General features: G+C 39.3%; 1 protein-coding gene across 1 annotated transcript; it reads right to left on the reverse strand.

Annotated features, from left to right (window-relative positions):
• Positions 1–11660: 11660 nt before the first annotated feature.
• On the reverse strand, positions 11661–12926 carry LOC111901670 (uncharacterized). The gene is made up of 2 exons (XM_023897554.1): positions 12637–12926; positions 11661–12327 (listed from the first exon to the last, which is right to left on the reverse strand). The coding sequence occupies exons 1-2, from the start codon at positions 12924–12926 to the stop codon at positions 11661–11663; spliced, it is 957 nt and encodes a 318-aa protein (XP_023753322.1).
• Positions 12927–18435: the final 5509 nt, after the last annotated feature.

An 18435-nucleotide genomic window follows, 5' to 3' on the forward strand; every position in this document is an offset into this window, starting at 1 on the left:
ATCGAACGACTTCAAGATCAGTCATTGTAATCGCAGGTTCATCCCATGAAGCGTTCTGATTAGGGTTTCTTTTAAACAGCAGTTGCCCTTTCTTAGCTGCTTCCTCTTGTGCATCGCGAATGGTTGCTGAAACATGGGGGCTTGAGGAGGCTCATCTTCAACACGATTAACAGCTCATGATGTTTGACCAGTTGGCAAAGAAACTGGAAAAGCTTGGACATGTAGATTGATCTTGTATTCATCAGCAGACGTCTGGTATTTATCACCGAGGTCTTCTTTAAGTTTCTTCTTTAGCTCAAAATAGCTTGAAGTCAAGAAATTGAAGTGATCTTGGAGATCGGAAATCTGTTTTGACTTTAGCTCTTTGTCCTTAGTAAGATCAGCTACTTGCATACCAAGTTGTAAATTATCAGATTGAAGCTCAGACACGTGAACATTAAGCTTTGAATTTTCAGCTTGAAGACCTGACACGCGAATTTCAAGCTCAATGTTTTTCTAATTCAGCACTGATATCTCCTTCTGTAGCCCTGAGATAGTTAGGTTGTCTCCTCCAGAACCACCATCCACTATAGCAATACCTTTACCGCGAGGAGATGGCATCATAAATTGCTCCTCAGACAAATGCATGGCTAACCTCACAGAAGTCTCATCATGATCAGATCGAGGAGGAGTAAACCGTGGTGGAATAGAGCGACCACCAACATCAAAAGTAGTGTCTAGAACCACAGTAAAAAGTTTGGTTGTGGTAAGACTGGGAGTAGTAGTAGGTGGTACTGGGAGGCCGCTAACGAGACTTGCAATTAACTCACTCTGCCTCGGATCCCTTCTTTGTCTTTTCAACGGAGGTTGATCAGATTGTGTTGTTGCAAAATCACTCACAAATAGCTCGGAAGTAGCAGGAACAGTAACAGGAGGGAAACATCCCATAACCGTCTCCATTGGAATGGAAACACTTGCCATTAGGTTTGAAGTAGGGGTTGCAGTTTAAAAAACTTCATTAGACTCCCTTGTCTCCATTGTTGGAAGGACAACATCATCGACATTGTTAAAGATTGTGTCAAGATTCTCATTCGACACCAAGTTAGCACTACTGGCTAGAGAAGCTGTAAAATCATCATGATCAAAACCAGTGAGATCAAGATCACTAAAGGAATCATTTTTGTCACCTTCAACATTTTCTTCAAACTCCACATTCATTCCTGAATCATCACCTTGAGCACGATTAGACATTTCGTCATGTTCCTCTGCCACATGACCGTCAGGAGTAAGAGTATCATCCTTTTTAGTACTTTCATCCTCAGATACATCAATAACAACGTTGTTTGGAGATGACTTCTCAGAAGATGCAGGCTCAAAAGAAGCCTGGCCAAACGAACCATAAGATTCTATAGGTTCATTAATTTCAGTAAACTTTCCAAAATTTTCAAGCGGGTATTTTCCTTGAAAAATAATCTTTCCTCTTCGATTCTGCATGATGAGTCCTACAGTATGAGGACCCAATGATTTCATATCCAAAATATCACCTTCCTTTCTCACATCTAGAAATTGAGCATCGATGAACAGCTGAATGAATCTGGGATACAATAAGAAAGTATCCCGAGTTGAAGCTCGAATGTTCACAACAAACTCATCCAAGATTAATCTCGAAAAGTTGAATTTCACTTCTGCAGCGAGAGAAACAATTGCACCGTTATTCCTTTGAGAAATCTCATCTGCTCCCGATATTCTCCCTGAAATGCAGCTAACACACACGTGTGCTAAAAATCTCCAATACGAATGTAAGAGCTTCTTTAAAGTTGGAGGTGAAGTGCCTTCATAACTCATTCTCCTCAGAATTCTTTGAGTGTCTTCAATCCCAATCTCAGTAGGAAAATTAGGTTGATCGTCAATCAGCAACGTCTCTCTGATAAAGCTTTCATTGATCACAATTTCACATCCTTGAACCATAGCTTTAACAGTAAAATGACCGGCATCACTCATGTCCATGTTGGCAGTCGCCCAAAATTCTCTGATTAAGTTCTGGTAAACATCAGGATTTACTGTAAGAGCAGAAGCCAGACAGCACTCCCGAAGTCTGTGAATCACCGACCGAAGATCTGAGTGAACAACTGGAGGATCCGCCAAGACAATAGCAAGATTGTGCATATCCGCAAATTTCAGGTTCGCCATTATACTAAACTCAACCATACTAAGTAAGACAAAAACACAAGCCAAACGAGCAACAAAAATTTAATTTTACTTTTGATCTCAAAAATAATATTAATTATTTAATTTAAAATTTTGGGTCAAAAATTAAAAAAACACATTCATTTAAATCAAATCCAAATTTGCAGTCAACATTAATTCTCGGTCAACAACAGTTTGCGGCCCAAGAACATAGTTTGCGGCCGTAGAACTAAGTTTACGATCGATGAACACAATTTACGATCAAAACATGAGGATTGCACTTAATTAAGAGTGTACGGTCGCAAATTGGGACAATAATCAATCGAAGTTTGTGGTCGCAAGCAATTTGCGGTCGAACACAAGTTTACGGCCCAAGAACAGAGTTTGCGGCCCAAGCTTGCGGCCGTAAACTACGTCAAATCCTTTTTCTCGATTTCTGTTTCGATAACTCGGTTAATCACACTATAAAATACATATTTTTGATCTAGAACTCATTACCTTCGAGACTATCGGATTGGATTTGCAAGATTTGACGAATTTTTTTTGAGGAGAGAGAGAGTGGGAGAGAAGTTTGTGGCCGGAATCTTGAGAATGAAGGAGATTCTGGCGGTAAACTCCCTTTTATGCCCATTTACCATTTACCTGATAACCACACAGAATAGAGCAGGGTCCAACACAGTTAAAAATATAAAATAATTATTTTTGAGGATTTTTACTAAAGATAAAGTTAAAATTTAAAAATAAAATTAAAATAAAAGAAAATTAATTATGTATAATAAAATAAAAGTAAAAAATAAAAAAAATAAAAACTTATAAATTTTAACAGCTAAAAATTGAAATAAAAATAAAATTAATTAAAAAATAAAAATAACAATAAAATAAAATAATTTAGCTTCAACTAAAACACAATCTCAAAAATTTAACTACTGTGACTGAATTTGTGACGTTGGGATCAAAGTTGTTGGACAGTCTTATTCCACTTATCGGTACCCTTATCTTCACATCTTCGTCTGATTGATCGCCAGTATTGTGGTCCACTTAAACACGAAAAATTTGTGACAATTTTGGACAATTTACCAACGACATGATACATGCATATATCTAATTGTAACTTTATTATTATGATTGGCCCTAATTCTTAAATAATTTTTTCTTATGACCATTTAACTGACTACAACCAGGGATATTGTTGTCCACCTAAATCAAGCATCGAGATCTACAGACAATCTGTATGTGTTCAATTTTAAGTGTACTAGAACGTGTTTCCCACTCCTTACACCGGGTGAGCAGACAATCATTCAGAGAGAGGATAGATTCAGATTGCTATTACTTATAGTTTTAGAGGGATTGAGAAGTAGAAGGTTGTATATGCTGTGTTCCAGGTCAGATTGGTAGTCACGCAAAGGAGACAACATATGGCTAACAGATGAGAGGAATTTCATAGATATAATATGCAGAGAAATAGAGTTGCATATGTTATAGTCTAGGTCGGATCTCCCGATCACATAAAGGAGGCAACATATGACTAACAGACAGAAAGAAAGAAAACAATTTTCTACAGACCTAATTTATCGGAATTTACCAGTCGTCCCATCCAACCGGAATTAAGGACAGAATCCGTACATCGAGGAAAAGTGAATTCACAGTTCTAGATACATGTTATTTAATGTGACCGGTAGATTCCCATGTATATCTCACTGCTCAACCTATCCGAGCGTCGTGAAATCAGGTTAAACGGATCTAACTAGGTCAAAGTTTGTTAAGTCCTTAAATTCATTAGGTTCAACTTTCCCTAGTCAATTCCATTTAAAATCTTTCACGCCTATCAGCACATGGAACACAGAGAGTAGATGATTCAACTTAGGTACGTTACGCCGATTCAAATTGCCCGTTATCACTTGCTAATTTCATTTCTTGTCATAACACCTACAAACAAAACTATCAGCAATATTTTTAATTTTTTGAGTTTTTTTTTATTGTTTTTGGATTTTTGGAATTTTTTTATTGTTTTTGGATTTTTGATTATTTCTCCACTTAAATTTGTGCATGGATGAGAATAAAAATAAAAGAAAATGAAATGCACAAATTTAATCTATCCTAAGAAATTAAAAAATTAAAAAATTAAAAAAATTAAAATTAAAATTAAAATAAATTTGAAAATAGAGTTGAAGAAGAAAAAAAAATAAGAAAAAAAAACTTAATCCTCAAAACGAATCATTTTCAGAAAACCTACAAGCACATCGAAGTGAGCTTTGTTAAATGACTTTGTGAACAAGTCCGCCACATTATTATCAGTGTGGACATGTTCCAACCGGATTAGCGAACGTTCATAACAGTCTCTGATGAAATGAATTTTAATGTCGATGTGCTTGGTTTTAGAGTGTTGGACTGGGTTTTTGGCAATTTGAATAGCAGCTTCATTATCACAATAAATGGGGGTTTCTAAATAATTCAAACTGTAGTCCAACAACTGATGTTGGATCTAGATAACTTGAGAGCAGCAAGCCAATGTAGCAATGTATTCTGCCTCCGCTGTGGAAGTTGAGACAGTGTGTTGCTTCTTGCATTGCCACGAAACTAGTCTGTCACCTAGGAATTGACATCCTTCTTAGGTTGATTTCCTGTCAAGCTCACAGCCTCCATAATTACTGTCAGTAAAGGCATAAAGATCAAATTTAGAATTCTTCGGATTCCAAAGACCCAATTTTGGGCTCCCTTTGATATACCGAAAGATTCTTTTGACAGCAATAAGATGTGAAAGTTTAGGATTTTCCTGATCACGTGCGCATTGACAAACTGCAAACATGATGTCAGGTCGGCTTGCAGTAAGATACATCAGCGATCCGATCATCGATCGATAGTGAGTCTGATCTATGGATTCGCCTTCAGGATCTGGAGTCAGAAAAGGTCGTTCAGCCATTGGTGTTGAAGCAGATTTAGCATCGTGAAACTCGAACTTCTCAAGAATATCCTCCACATACTTGGCTTTATGAAGCAGGATTCTGGTTGAATTCTGTTTAACCTTAAGCCCCCAAAACATGGTCATTTCTCCCAACGAACTCATTTTGAACCGTTTCTTCATTACACCTTCGAATTCTTTGCAGAGCTGCGGACTGGTTGACCCAAAGATGATGTCGTTAACATAGATTTGCACAAGAATTTGATCATTTCCGACATGATTGATAAACAAGGTCTGATCGATGGTGCCACGAGAATAACCATACTCGAGCAAATGCTTTGTTAGAGTTGCGTACCACGCTCGAGGAGCTTGATGTAACCCATACAATGCCTTGTCCAACTTGTAGACATGATTAGGAGATTTTGTGTCAACGAACCCAGGAGGTTAATCAACATAGATTTCTTCCTTCACCTTGCCATACAAGAAGGCAGTCTTGACGTCCATTTGATACACGGTAAAGTTCTTGTAAAAAGCATATGCTAGAAAGATACGAATAGCCTCCAGGCGAGCTACTGGAGCATAAACTTCAGTGTAATCAAGACCCTCGACTTGTCCAAATCCACAAACCACTAATCGAACTTTATTTCGCACAATAACCCCTGAATCGTCCTGCTTGTTGCAATAAACCCATCTTGTGTCAAGAGACTTCTTGCCCTTTGGTAACTCAACTAACTTCCAAACACCGAGTTTATCAAATTGGTGAAGTTCCTCATGCATTGCATCTACCCATCTGGGCTCATTCAGAGCCATTTCAACATTCTTGGGCTCTATTTGAGAAATAAAGCAAGAGTAGAGACAAGTATAAACATCTCCACTCTGACTTCTCATTTTAACACCGTCGCCCAGCTGACCAATGATGTTATCGATCGGATGATCGCGTTGAACTCTTGAAGGTATCTCTTGGCTAATATCATTGAGAGAGACAGGAAGAGTGTGAATGTTGATACCTCCTTCATTTGCTGATTGAGCCGCTCCAGAAGGCTCTACCATGAACTCATTAGAAATAAATTCAGGAAAGAGTAGTTCCATAAAGGTTAAGGTGGTTGTGGAAGCGTCATTGGGCATGAACTCTCTATCCATAGGTGTAGATAGTGTAGCTTCAGCATCAGGAGTATCATTTTGGACTGGAGATTTAGGACTATCAAGTTGCACAGATGACTCCTCTAGTGAAGCAGAGAACTCCCCCTCAGGCATAGCAGAGGACTCTCCCACAGACATAGCAGAGGACTCCCCCTCAGATGAAACCGGAGACTTCACTTTGAATGAAGAAGGGGATTCAGATGGAGGTTGTAGACAGCTTCTTCGTCTTCGTCTTCAGAAATCTTCTTCAAACCAAAAACAGATCCAGATGAACCAGAAACATTTATTGATTTGAATAGCGATGTGTAATCAAACAGCCAATCCAAACCCACTCTAGCATCCGTCTCATTTTCTTCCAACCAACGCACGTCATACGATTCCACAATCTGTTTTGTCTTCTTATTGTAGACTCTATAGGCAATACGAGCAACATACCCTACGAGGTAACAGTCATCGGCCTTTGCATTAAACTTCGGGTTGGCATCTATGTGAAGAAGAGTGCAAGGGCAGCCAAATACATAGAAATGACTGATTGATGGCTTGTGACCATAGAGAATCGCATACGCGGTCTGTATTTGAGCTTTGTTGATCAACACTTGATTCTGAACATAACAGGCAGCGTTTATCGCCTCGGCCCAAAAGAAAACTGGTAACTTTGAATCACACAGCATCGTCCTTGCAACGTCCTTTAAAGTTTTGTTCCTTATTTCAGCAACACCATTTTGTTGGGGTGTGTGAGCAGAACTGAATTGATGCAGGATACCCTTTTCTGCGCGAAAGTGATCGAGTACAGAATTCTTGAACTCTGTCTCGTTGTCGGTACGAAGCGCCTTCACTTGATTGTTAGTTTGGTTCTCAACTAATACAATGAACTTCTTGATCAAATCAGCAACTCCAGCTTTGTTGGATAGAAAGAAAACCCACGTAAACTGAGAGAAATCATCAATCACAACCAGGCAATTAGAATTTTTGTTGATGCTAAGAACATTTACTGGTCCAAACAAATCCATATGAAGCAATTGAAGCAAGTGGCTAATTGAGTTGACTTGTTTTGGTAGGTGTCGTTTTCTATGATGCTTTCCTTGGGCACATAAGACACATTTTTCAAACGTAACGAAGTCCTTGACAGGCAATCCACGGACCATCTCATTCTTCGCAAGATGATTCAAGTTCTTGGCATTAGCATCACCTAGTCTTCTGTGCCACAGCATTGCAGTTTGTTCGGAGATATTGGAGAAAAGGCACGTAACTTGTTCTGGAAGATTGCTATTCATATCAATGATATAGGCAATCCCATCCCTTTTAGATTTTACAAAAATCCACTCCTCTAGGATGATAAAGTCTGGCTTGAGAATCATGCATTCCTTATCAGTGAAATGCGTAGAATAGCCCTTGTCACAAATCTGAGAAACACTTAACAAACTATGCTTTAGCTCGGTAGCAAAATTAACATTCTTGAAACCTAAAACCCCATTCGAGACAGTTCCTCAATGAGTGATTTTACCACCTTCTCCATCCGTAAAGGAGACGTATCCCCCATTAAATGATTGAATGTTGTGCAGTTGGGCGATATCTCCTGTCATATGTCGGGAACAGCCGTTGTCGACGAACCAGGGTCTGACGACATTTCACTGCAACTGTCCTTGCAAAATGTGCGGGTTTAATTAGATTTGGGAACCCAAGTCATTACTTTCTTGGATGGCTTCGAGGCCTTTTCAGATTGATAATTTTCTGAATTTTTAGAGGACACGGAAGATGAATTGGAGACTAGTTTGGGCAGCCATTTATAATTTGGTTTTCTAATTGTCCCGAGTGTTTTTGAGATCGAATGAGTATCAGTTTGCTTAAGGCATGTGGGTTTTCTACCAGATTTGGTTGAAGACTCACTACTACCTCTTGACGAAACTGACCTTGGCTTGGCCATGCTCGGTTTTGGCAAACTGCCTGGGACTTTATGATAAAAAACTTTTTTATGCTTTTGAAAAATGGCTCATTTTTTACTTCAATCATCTTTCCAATCACCATTCCGAGAAACGATTTCTAGAGTACTTTCTAGTTAAAGACCATCATTTGGATTCGTTCTCTCCACTTGGAAATTCGAAATGCACAAACATACGATTTTGACAATTTCTAGCTATATGACCACCAACACCACAATTGAAACAAATATGTTTGTTATTGTTATAACTTGTGCTACATTGATCATATTTTTTTTCCATACTATCACCCTTGCTTCTCTCACAAAAACATGAACAGGAATTAGGTTGTGAGGCAAGCGAGGGCAAATTAGATGGAGAAGTTTGTGAAACTGGTGGTTTCTAAATCATTATCACACACATCAGAATTGTCAGCCAAATTGTTCAAACTAGACTTTTTCAAACCATTCAAAACAGTATCCGAAGTAATAGAAACACCACCACAAAAAACATTGTCATTTGAAACATCATAATAAAATATTGTCTTTATTCAAAACTAAAACTTCAGGTTTAGACTCGATTTTATTTTCAGAAACATATCCTTCAACTTCGTGCTTTGACTGATTCAAGGATTGATCTGCAGGAGAAGTAGAAATGTTAGTACTTTCAACATTAATAAATCCTCCCAAAATAAAACCAGATTGCTTGCCATAAACCGTAAATGGTTCATTAGCAATCTCTTCTTTGGACAAAGGCTTGTGCTGATATGAATGATTGAAGGGAGGGGCACTTGATTATAACCTAGACCTTTCGATTGATTTTTCTTTAATTGCATGCAGTGGTCTATCGTATTTGCAACTACCTCACTTGAAAATTCATATTTTCTAAAATCAAAACCAGCGGTTTCAAATTGTCCCTTTAAAGATTCAATTTCAACCACTAGTTCAGCGTTTTGTTTCACTACATAATCATAATTTTCGCATTTATTACTGTAGTCTTCCTAAAATCTCCTAAAGTCCTTAAGTTTTTATTCCAATTGAGCTTTAAGTGGTTTTTGACCTTTTCTAAGTTGGTACCCTTCATATCTAAGGTCTTCTACTTCCCTTTTTAATGAGTCATTAAGTTCACGAAGAATCTTAAGGTTTTCTACTTCACTGCCTAATGTCTCAATTTTCTCATGCAGAGTTTTAACATAATCAATACAAGCATGAGAGTATGATGGTAGACTTACCTCGGTTGAATTAGGTTCATGAGAAGAGGATACCATCAATGCAAACTGCAGCTCCATCATCTTATCTTCAGTTGCTACAATCTCTGCTGGGGCATCGCCACAAACTTGTGCCAGGTGGGCAGTTTCAGGTCTAGATAAGTTCAGGGCCTGCATCTGATCCTCCCAGTCAAATGACTGAGCGACTATAGCTTTCTCGTTGTTCAACTGAGTTCCACTTCGATTATTTCCGACTGTAACAATTGTTCTGTCACTATTTAATCTTTTATCTGGCTGTGGACAATCACAAACGAAATGCCTTGGCTCGTGGCAGTTCAAACATCGCAGCTTTCCCTTGCTGAACCCAACCTTCTTATCAGCACTCATCCCCTAGTTTTTCTTTCCAATCTTTTTAGCAAACTGTTTCGCCCTTAAGACTGCCATCGCAATTTGCCATGTAATATCCATCTCCTTAACGTCTTCAGGGTGAATCTGATCAAGATCGAAAAATGACAGTTGAGGTGGAAGATCCCCGGTTATAAGTGCATTGTAGCAATTGACAAGCCCCGAAGCAAATGCAAGATTCTCATCACCCTCCTTTCCCTTTGAAGAAGAAGCTCCAGTTGAGGATGAAGCAGCTTGAGAAGCCACAAATGATTGATTCTGTGAGAAAGGCATGGTTGATGCAGAGGAAGCTGATGGGGTGGGGAAAGTCTGAATCTGAGCTTGTGGAGTATTAAATGATTAACCTTCAGAAGGAAGAGAAAAAGAAAAAGATGAAAGAGCATTGTTAGAAGAGATGTCAAGGTTCGCAGCTGAATATGAGTTCACATGGTTGATTTCCCGCTGCTTGTCATCAATATCACACGCCTTGATGACTGTCATCACTTCTGCGAGAGAGAGAGAGACGGTTGAGATCCTTAGTCTTCTTAATGACAGCTACATTCATGTCCCAAGATTTTGGGAGAGCATTCAGTAGCTTCTTGTTTATTTCTGACTTTGTATAGAAAATCCCAGCCACAATCATTTCTGTATTGAGAGTGTGAACCGTTGCAGCTGTGCTTCAAGAGTCTCTCCAGGAACATAATTGAACATATTGAATCGTTGTCGCAACATGTCTTGGCGACTCTCTCGCATGTCTTCGTTCCCTTCATAAACATCAATTAGAGCTTCCTACAAAGCTTTAGTAGACATATACTCTCTGAACCCTTGAGCAATATCTTGTGATAGGACCATGGTCAAGATGGCCAACACCTTCTCCTGCTCTTCCACACTCTCAAAGTCTTCATCAGTCTAATTTTCTATGTTTTTGTCAACCACTTTCCCTGCAACTGTAGTGGTTATTCTGACTAGATCCTTGATGATGCATTTCCATATCTTGAAGTCTTTCATTTTTATGTATTTCTCTATTCTGTACTTCCACTCAGGAAAACCATCAGCAGACATTAACCTTGGAATTCGTGTAGCGGTGCCCATGACAGCATCAAGTTATTGAAAATGAATTTGACTTTGAGATTCCATTTTTATTGTTTAATAAGTGTAAAAAAAACAAATTAATTAAAATTTAAATTGAGTTCTTTGTCACAGTTAAAATCTGATTTACTGTCAAAAGAGTTTACTGCCCAAAAATAGTTTGCGGCCGTAAACACTAAGTTTTCGGTTCCAAAAGAGAATACGGTCCAAGGTTCACAGTGCAAGAATACTCAGTCTTCGATTCCGGGTTTACGGTTCAAGAATGCAATTCACGGTTGAAGAACTATGATGAGATTGCGGCCGTAAATAGAGATTACGGTTGTAAGCTCGAGCCGTAAACAACGATTTTTGCAGTTTCTCGATGAAACCAAAAACCCTCTTGCAGAAAAACACGAACTTAGTCTCAAGCCAATAAGAACTCGCTCCAAAATCGATTGTAGAATGCCTTTGATGCTGGTTCTGCTCTGATACCAATTGTAAAGTCCTATAAACAGATCTTACCAGTGATCAATAGAAAACACAATCACACAAAATAAGAATAGAGGCGAAAAGAAAATAAACCAAGCTTGCACACATTTTATAGCTATAAACATCTGGTACAACTCGATGAAAATCCGCGAACAATAAGGCATCAACAACTACAAAACATCTGACTAACCCTCTATTATAGGGACCACGACCGACAAGGGTTTACGGCCATAAGGTGTTTACGGCCGTAAACTCATTACAACCGTAAACTAGCTATAACATGCTCCAACTACACCAAACTACTATTACATTGCAAAGCCTAGACCAAAACACTAATTTGACCCCTTCAATCAATCTGCTCAACTATGTGTTTCAGCCAGATAGATATGTGCTAGTCAAGATGGGCTTCTCTCTCGGCTGAGGATGGTCCGGATTGCCTTGAAAGAGACTGAAGGATGGTGTCAAGTTTTGAGTCAATTCCGGAGACTTTTTGATCCAGTTTCAAATTTAGCTCGGTTACAGAGGTCTCTACAGAGGACACTTTAGCCATAGTGTCAGAGACATTGGTGCGGATCTCCAGTAGGGCGAATGGGTCAACATGATCACCAATGGAGGATTCGGAATCTGAGTCTGATTGTTGTGGAGGGGGCTGGTGAGTATCCGAAGTGGGGAAAGGACCTGGTTTGATCGCATCATTATCTTCTTGATGGTGACAGTTAGAGCCATCGTCCAGAGTGGATGTTGAGGAGGTTCCGAAGTCAAAAGCAGCCTTGGATACAGATGCTTTAGACTGGTAATGAATGGATGTCATGAGATGGGCATCCAGAATTTTTGTAGCGTCGTCCTCCAACATAACCTCTTCAAAAATCTCTTCTTCTGGATCAATGTGGAAAGCACTTTGATGAGCGGTGATAGGAGGTTGCGTGGAAGTAAGTGCATCATTTGCTTCAGCGTTAGTAGGAGTATAGGGCAAGTTGCTCTGAATGGCCCTATTTCTCATGGAAATAAGAGTGCATTCCACTTGAGTTCGATTCAGATCTGGATGCCTTGATGCAGCCCTGTTCACATAATCTTCCCACAAGGGGTCATTAGAACCTCGTCATCCTGTATGCCTTCCGAGTATCAGACCAGTTGGGGCATCGGAAGTTGGAGGGACCACTCCTTCTTCCAGATGCCGGAACAACAGTTCCGGAGTGTGTGCGTGTGGAAGAAATAATAGGCTTATCAAAAGTGACACGTGGGTGTGTTCCATGGGGCTGCAAGGAACTTTGCTCAACACCTAGATCACCCTTTTGGGAGGGAGAGGGTGGATTATGTGGAGACTCCCAGTGAGTGTGTGCATGTGATGTTGAAACATCGAGGAGTACCTCGGATGAGTGGACAAAGGGGTGTGCGGATGGCCAGAATCAGCCGGAATGTCATGAGTGCCTTCCTGTTGAGAGGAGGCACCGACTTTGGTTTTCTTTTTGGCCTTGAGTTTGGAGGTAGAGGACTTTCTCTTGCCTGATTTTTTGGGTTTGGGTCCAGACAAGTCAGGGTTGGCCTCTTCTGAAGTGGGTTCAACAGAGACCGGGGAAGGTTGTGTGGGGTCGAACACAACCAAAGTCTCTAAGTGTTGTTTCAAGTAAGGAGATTCGGGAGGGATGATAGCCAACATGTGGTCCGGAAGTTGTTTGACCGGACCAAAGGAAGATTGGTCCGTAATTCTATAAGCCTTAACGAGTTTAAAAGAAACACATACCTCTGGAGGAATGGTGTTCACTGGAATGGGGACATTGAGTTCCTTGAAGATTTGTTCAATCGTCAGAGCCCAAAATCTAAGGCTCGGAATTTCATTTGGTTTTCTCTTTATGGAAAACTTGCAGAAGTCTTTTCATACACTTCAGGAAGATCAACAACGTTATCACGTCCAAAGTATATGCTAAAGACGACATTCAGCCAGTCCTTACTCAAGGTGTCCGTACCACCGTGCTTGCCAAATAGACCACGAATGATGAGGTGCATCAAAGCAGTCCATAGCCCAGAGACAACACTTTTCTTGAAGTCTTTTTCCCGGTAGTCTTGAGTGTAGCCAATGTATCGCAAAAATGTCTGGAACTCTTCAGTCGTTGGTTTAACAATTTTGAAACCTTTGGGATTAAGTTTGACACCAATATCCTTGAGAAACGTCGAATTGTAGATGGGAACGAGGCGATCTCCAATGATGGTGGTTTCCGGAACTCCATCTTCAAACTTAATACTTGTGAATGCACGATGGAGATGATGAAGTGGTAGTGATGGATCAAGGATTTTGGTAAGTGGGATGGAGATGGGGTGATTAGCGATGAACTCGATCATTACTCTAATTGATTCATCAAAGTCTAATGGGTTTAAAGAGAACAGTTGGGTCGTATCTCTTAGGAACGGTTCTTGATCTGCAGAAGAGGATGAACCTTTAGAACCTTTGGATGACTTCTTCCTTGAGATCGATTTGTTGGGAGTGTGAGCGGTTTTGATTTGCTTTTGTGAAGACTCCATTGTTGAAGAGTGATGAGTGCTTGAAGAACACGAAGAACAGTGAGGGTTTTTGGGAGATTTGTGGTTGAGTGAGCGTAAAGAGGTAAAGTGAGGATTTGAGAGGGTATTTATAGGTAAGGGAAGATGGGTCGGGTTGAAAAAGTAATGATGAGGATCCGAGGTTAAACGGGTTGCATTAAATGAGTTTATACCTTTTTGAGGGTTCAGGTGACAGGAATGTAAAAGATTGAGTGGTACGAAGTTAAAAATAGGAATGGCAACTGGCGATACGATGTTTGCTTTTAGAGATGGTACAGTCATGGCTCGAGGATCAAGGTAAAAGGGATAAGGATTCCGAAAAGTAACCATTGCTAACGTTTCATCGTAAAACCTTTTGGTATTCCAGATGAGTAAATCAGGGATTACTAAGATCCAATAGGTACAAGGGCAAGTTCTGAATTTATTCCTTTGAGGCAATTCTGGAGTGAGAAATGTTCCAGAGAGGATTTGAAATTTATTTTGAAAATCCGAAGCAATTTGAAATTCCGGAGCACATTTTGAAATTTCCGAAGCAATTTGAATTTTCGGAGAACATTTTAAAAATTCCGAAGCAATTCGAATTTCCAGAGCACATTTTGAAAATTCCGGAGCACATTTTAAAATTTTCGGAGCAATTTGAAAATTCTAGAGAGGTGATTCTGATGATGGTCGATCCCAATCGTCGTGAGGAAGCGAATAAACTGTTCAGCTTAATAAACTTGAGGGATAATTAGCAAAAGAGACAAGTAAAAGGATCCTGTGTATTTAGAGGAAAATAGTTCCGAAGCAAAATAAATGAGTTCGGAGCATATAGTTCTTTTGAATACTTCTATCAAATAGAACATGTCTCCTGAAAGAATTGAGGATCAGGCATCATCATACCCATTTTGTTCAAAAAAACAATTAAATTTGGTTTCGTCTAATGCCTTGGTAAAGACATCAGCAATTTCATCGTCAGATGGAACAAAAATAAGTTCAATATTGCCATTTAGAACATGATCTTTAATAAAATAGTACCGGATGTCAATGTGCTTCGTCATGGAGTGCTGAATTGAGTTGTGAGAGATGGAAATGGCACTTTGAGAATCACAGTAGATAGGAATGCATTGAAACCGGTAACCATAATCGAAGAGCTGAGATTTCATCCAGAGAACTTCAGAGGTACAGCTGGCAGCAACAATGTATTCAGCTTCGACTGTAGGGAGAGTAATGTAGTTTTGTTTCTTGGATGACCAGTTGACTAAACGACCACCTAGGACTTGACATCCTCCTGATGTACTTTTCCTATCGAGTTGAAGACCACCATAATTTGAATCCAAGTAGGCTTGCAGAAGGAAATTTTCATTTGCTGGATACCAGATTCCGAGGTCCTTTGTACTTTTGAGGTATCGGAAAATTTGCTTCACAGCCAATAGATGAGATATCTTCGGATTGACTTGAAATCTGGCACATAAGCATGTTGAGAACATTATGTCCGGTCGACCTGTAGTGAGATAAAGTAAGGATCCAATCATTCCATGATACTTCTTTTCATCTACAGAAACACCCGAAGGGTTTGCAAAGATTTTGTGACCGAAGCCCATGGGTACCTTGGCTGAGGCACAGGAATCCATAGAGTACTTCTTGAGAAGCTCAGAAATATACTTCTCTTGGTGGATGAAAATGCCTTTGTTAGTTTGTTTAAATTGAAGGCCTAGAAAAAAAAATTAATTCTCTATTCATGCTCATCTGGAATCGTTTGATCATTAAGTTAGCAAAGTCTTCAACCATGGATGAGTCCGTAGACCCAAAAATGATGTTGTCCACATAAAGTTGAACCAACATGAGATGTCTTCCATTTGATCTTCTGAATAGAGTCGGATCTAGAATTCCTCTTTGAAATGCAGAGCGTTTGAGAAAGTCGGTGAGGGTCTCGTACCAGACACGAGGAGCTTGCTTGAGGCCATAGACAGCTTTACGGAGCTTGTAGCAATAGTTCGGAAATGAGAGATACACAAAACCGGGAGGTTGTTGAAGATATACTTCGGTGTCAAGATCACCATTAAGAAAAGAACCCTTAACATCCATTTTATAAACTTTGAAACCTTTATGGGATGCATATGCAAGAAGGATTCTGATAGCTTCAAGTCGTGCAACAGGAGCAAATGTTTCGTCGTAGTCAAGACCTTCAATTTGAGTGAAACATTTAGGTACCAATCTTGCCTTATTACGGATGATAACTCCTGCATCGTCTAGTTTGTTGCGAAATACCCATCTTGTGCCAACAATAGGGTGATTTGGGGGAGGAGGAACAAGAGTCCATACTTCATTTCGGTCAAATTCAGCCAGTTTTTGCATGGATGTGATCCAGTCAGCATGTTCCAATGCTTCCTTAATGGATTTTGGTTCGATCATAGAAATGAAGGCTGAGAAATGACATTCATTTTAGATACTTAGAGCAGAGCGAGTCTGTACACCAGCATTGAGATTTCCAATCATTTGGTTTGGAGGATGATCCTTAGTCCAAACGTGCAATTTGGGAAGTTCTTGAGCAGCAGTCGATTCAATATCAAGAATACGATTGAGTTGCTCCCCCTGAATGATTTGAATTTGAGGATGATGCTACCCCTGAACTTCTGAACCAGAGTTATTTACATAATCATCAGAAGGAAACTCAAAGAAATTTTCGTTTTCATCATTGTTGATTGGATTGGAATCATCGAATTCAGCAGCTGCATCTTGGAAGCCATCCACATTTGATTCACGAGAGGGATTATCTGATGGGTTTTGAGCATTCTAACACTTCCTAAGTGTACATGCAACCCTAATAACCTTGGATCTATGTTTGTCTAGTTATCATGCAAAGTTGATTTCCAAGGCTATGATCCTATCTAGCATACATGGGGAACAATTTTAACTTAAATAATAGATAGAACTACATACCTTGTTGTTGTAAATGTTCATTGAAACCTTGTGAGCCTAGCACCCCAAGTGTGATGCCTCAAATGCTTCACACAACACCAAATGCTATGGAGTAAACTTGGAGAGAAAGTATAACACACTAAAATCGGCCAAGCCCTCTTGTTGCACTTGTGTGTCACTAGTGTAGCCGATTTTGGGAGAACACATGAGATTTATATAGTGTTGACACATCTAGGGTTACACCATGTAAACCCTAATGTGTCATGACTCTTCATTTCCATGACCCATGGGTTTGTAACTCCCATGGAGCCTCCATGGAGCATCCAATGGGTTTAACCCAACTTGATTATCCATGGAGCCTCTTAGCCCACTATATAAGTTATGGATGATTTACATAATCAACCCATATATTTAATTAGTTATCTTTTGATCACTTAATTAATTCTAAAATTAATTCTTCATCAAACTAATTAAATAATATTATTAATATATTAGAACTTATAATATATTAATAACCACAAGTGTTATTTCTCTCATTTAGTCTATCCAAGTGCATGGTGCCATGCAACCCAAATGGACCATCCTGGGTCGGGTCAAGTACATACCAGAAATATTTATGGACTTAGACACCTTATCCAACAGTCTCCCACTTGGATAAGTCTAATAACTATAACTGCAAGTATCACTTCAGGAACCGATCGGCAATCGTAGCTCTTTCAAGGTTTCTCGGAACTGAGAAGATAATGGTACGCCATTACAGATAAGGGATCATATAATCCTCTGTTCTAGATATCAGCCGGACAAATACATGGAACATAGTCTTGCTTATTACCCAGCAGTTTGTTTCCCGATTTCCGATTTGTTTGAATAAGAACTTAATTGAAGACATCAACTTAGTTCTGACCGGGCTCGGTACATAGGTCAAAACAAAATCATTGAGGGGCCCAGATATCAGCTTCTAATCCAAGAAGGAACAGATAAACTTCGACTCATATGCTTTTTCTACTATTTGTTAAATTACACACAAACGCATGTTTTATAACATCGAGTTACCAATGCGGTTTCGCACGTTCAATGCATAACTAACTCATTGTTAACAAGTCATATCTCTAGGTTTGAAGACTTATATGATATTACTGTCTCACGATCACTCGAGATAAAATTCCATGAAGTGATACCCGTGAGTGTGGGTTGAATCCAATACTCAGAACTTATGAGCATTCATGAGTGTTGAGGCCATGTCCAACATCTTAGACCTCTACAACCAACTCATGACAGTCTTACTTCATATCTACTTCCAACATATGACTGACTGTGGATAATTTGAATAATATGTAAAACAACATAAATATTCTGGAAGTCAAAACATGCAAAAGAAATAATAGTAAACGATTAACAAGAGATAGCAACACTTTACTCATAAATAAACACAACTTTTATTCATCATCAAATGTCAATTACATTTTACAAATTTCAAAGCTATCTAACTACTAAGACTAATATCATCCTTCAGCCCTATGCTCCTAGCATGCTGGAGATGCTTAACCCTACCTAGTCCCTTCGTGAGGGGATCTGCCGGGTTCTCATCCGATGATACCCTTTTTGCCACAAGAAGTCCTTCTTCTATACGATGTCTGATGAAATGATATTTTCTATCAATGTGTCTAGATCTCCCATGATCCCTTGGTTCCTTTGCTAAGGCAACTGCACTTTCACTATCACATAAAATC

The sequence above is a fragment of the Lactuca sativa genome, chromosome 9, assembly GCF_002870075.4.
Source record: "Lactuca sativa cultivar Salinas chromosome 9, Lsat_Salinas_v11, whole genome shotgun sequence".
NCBI classification, from domain to species: Eukaryota; Viridiplantae; Streptophyta; class Magnoliopsida; order Asterales; family Asteraceae; genus Lactuca; species Lactuca sativa.

Bases quoted from the DNA above. Each gene is read 5' to 3' on its own strand.
- LOC111901670 (XM_023897554.1), bottom strand. From the start codon at position 12,926: ATGTTGGCTATCATCCCTCCCGAATCTCCTTACTTGAAACAACACTTA. The intron at 12,328-12,636 runs GTACTCCTCGAT...TTATGTGAACAG, and splicing joins CCTTTGTCCACTCATCCGAG to GGCTGCATCAAGGCATCCAG.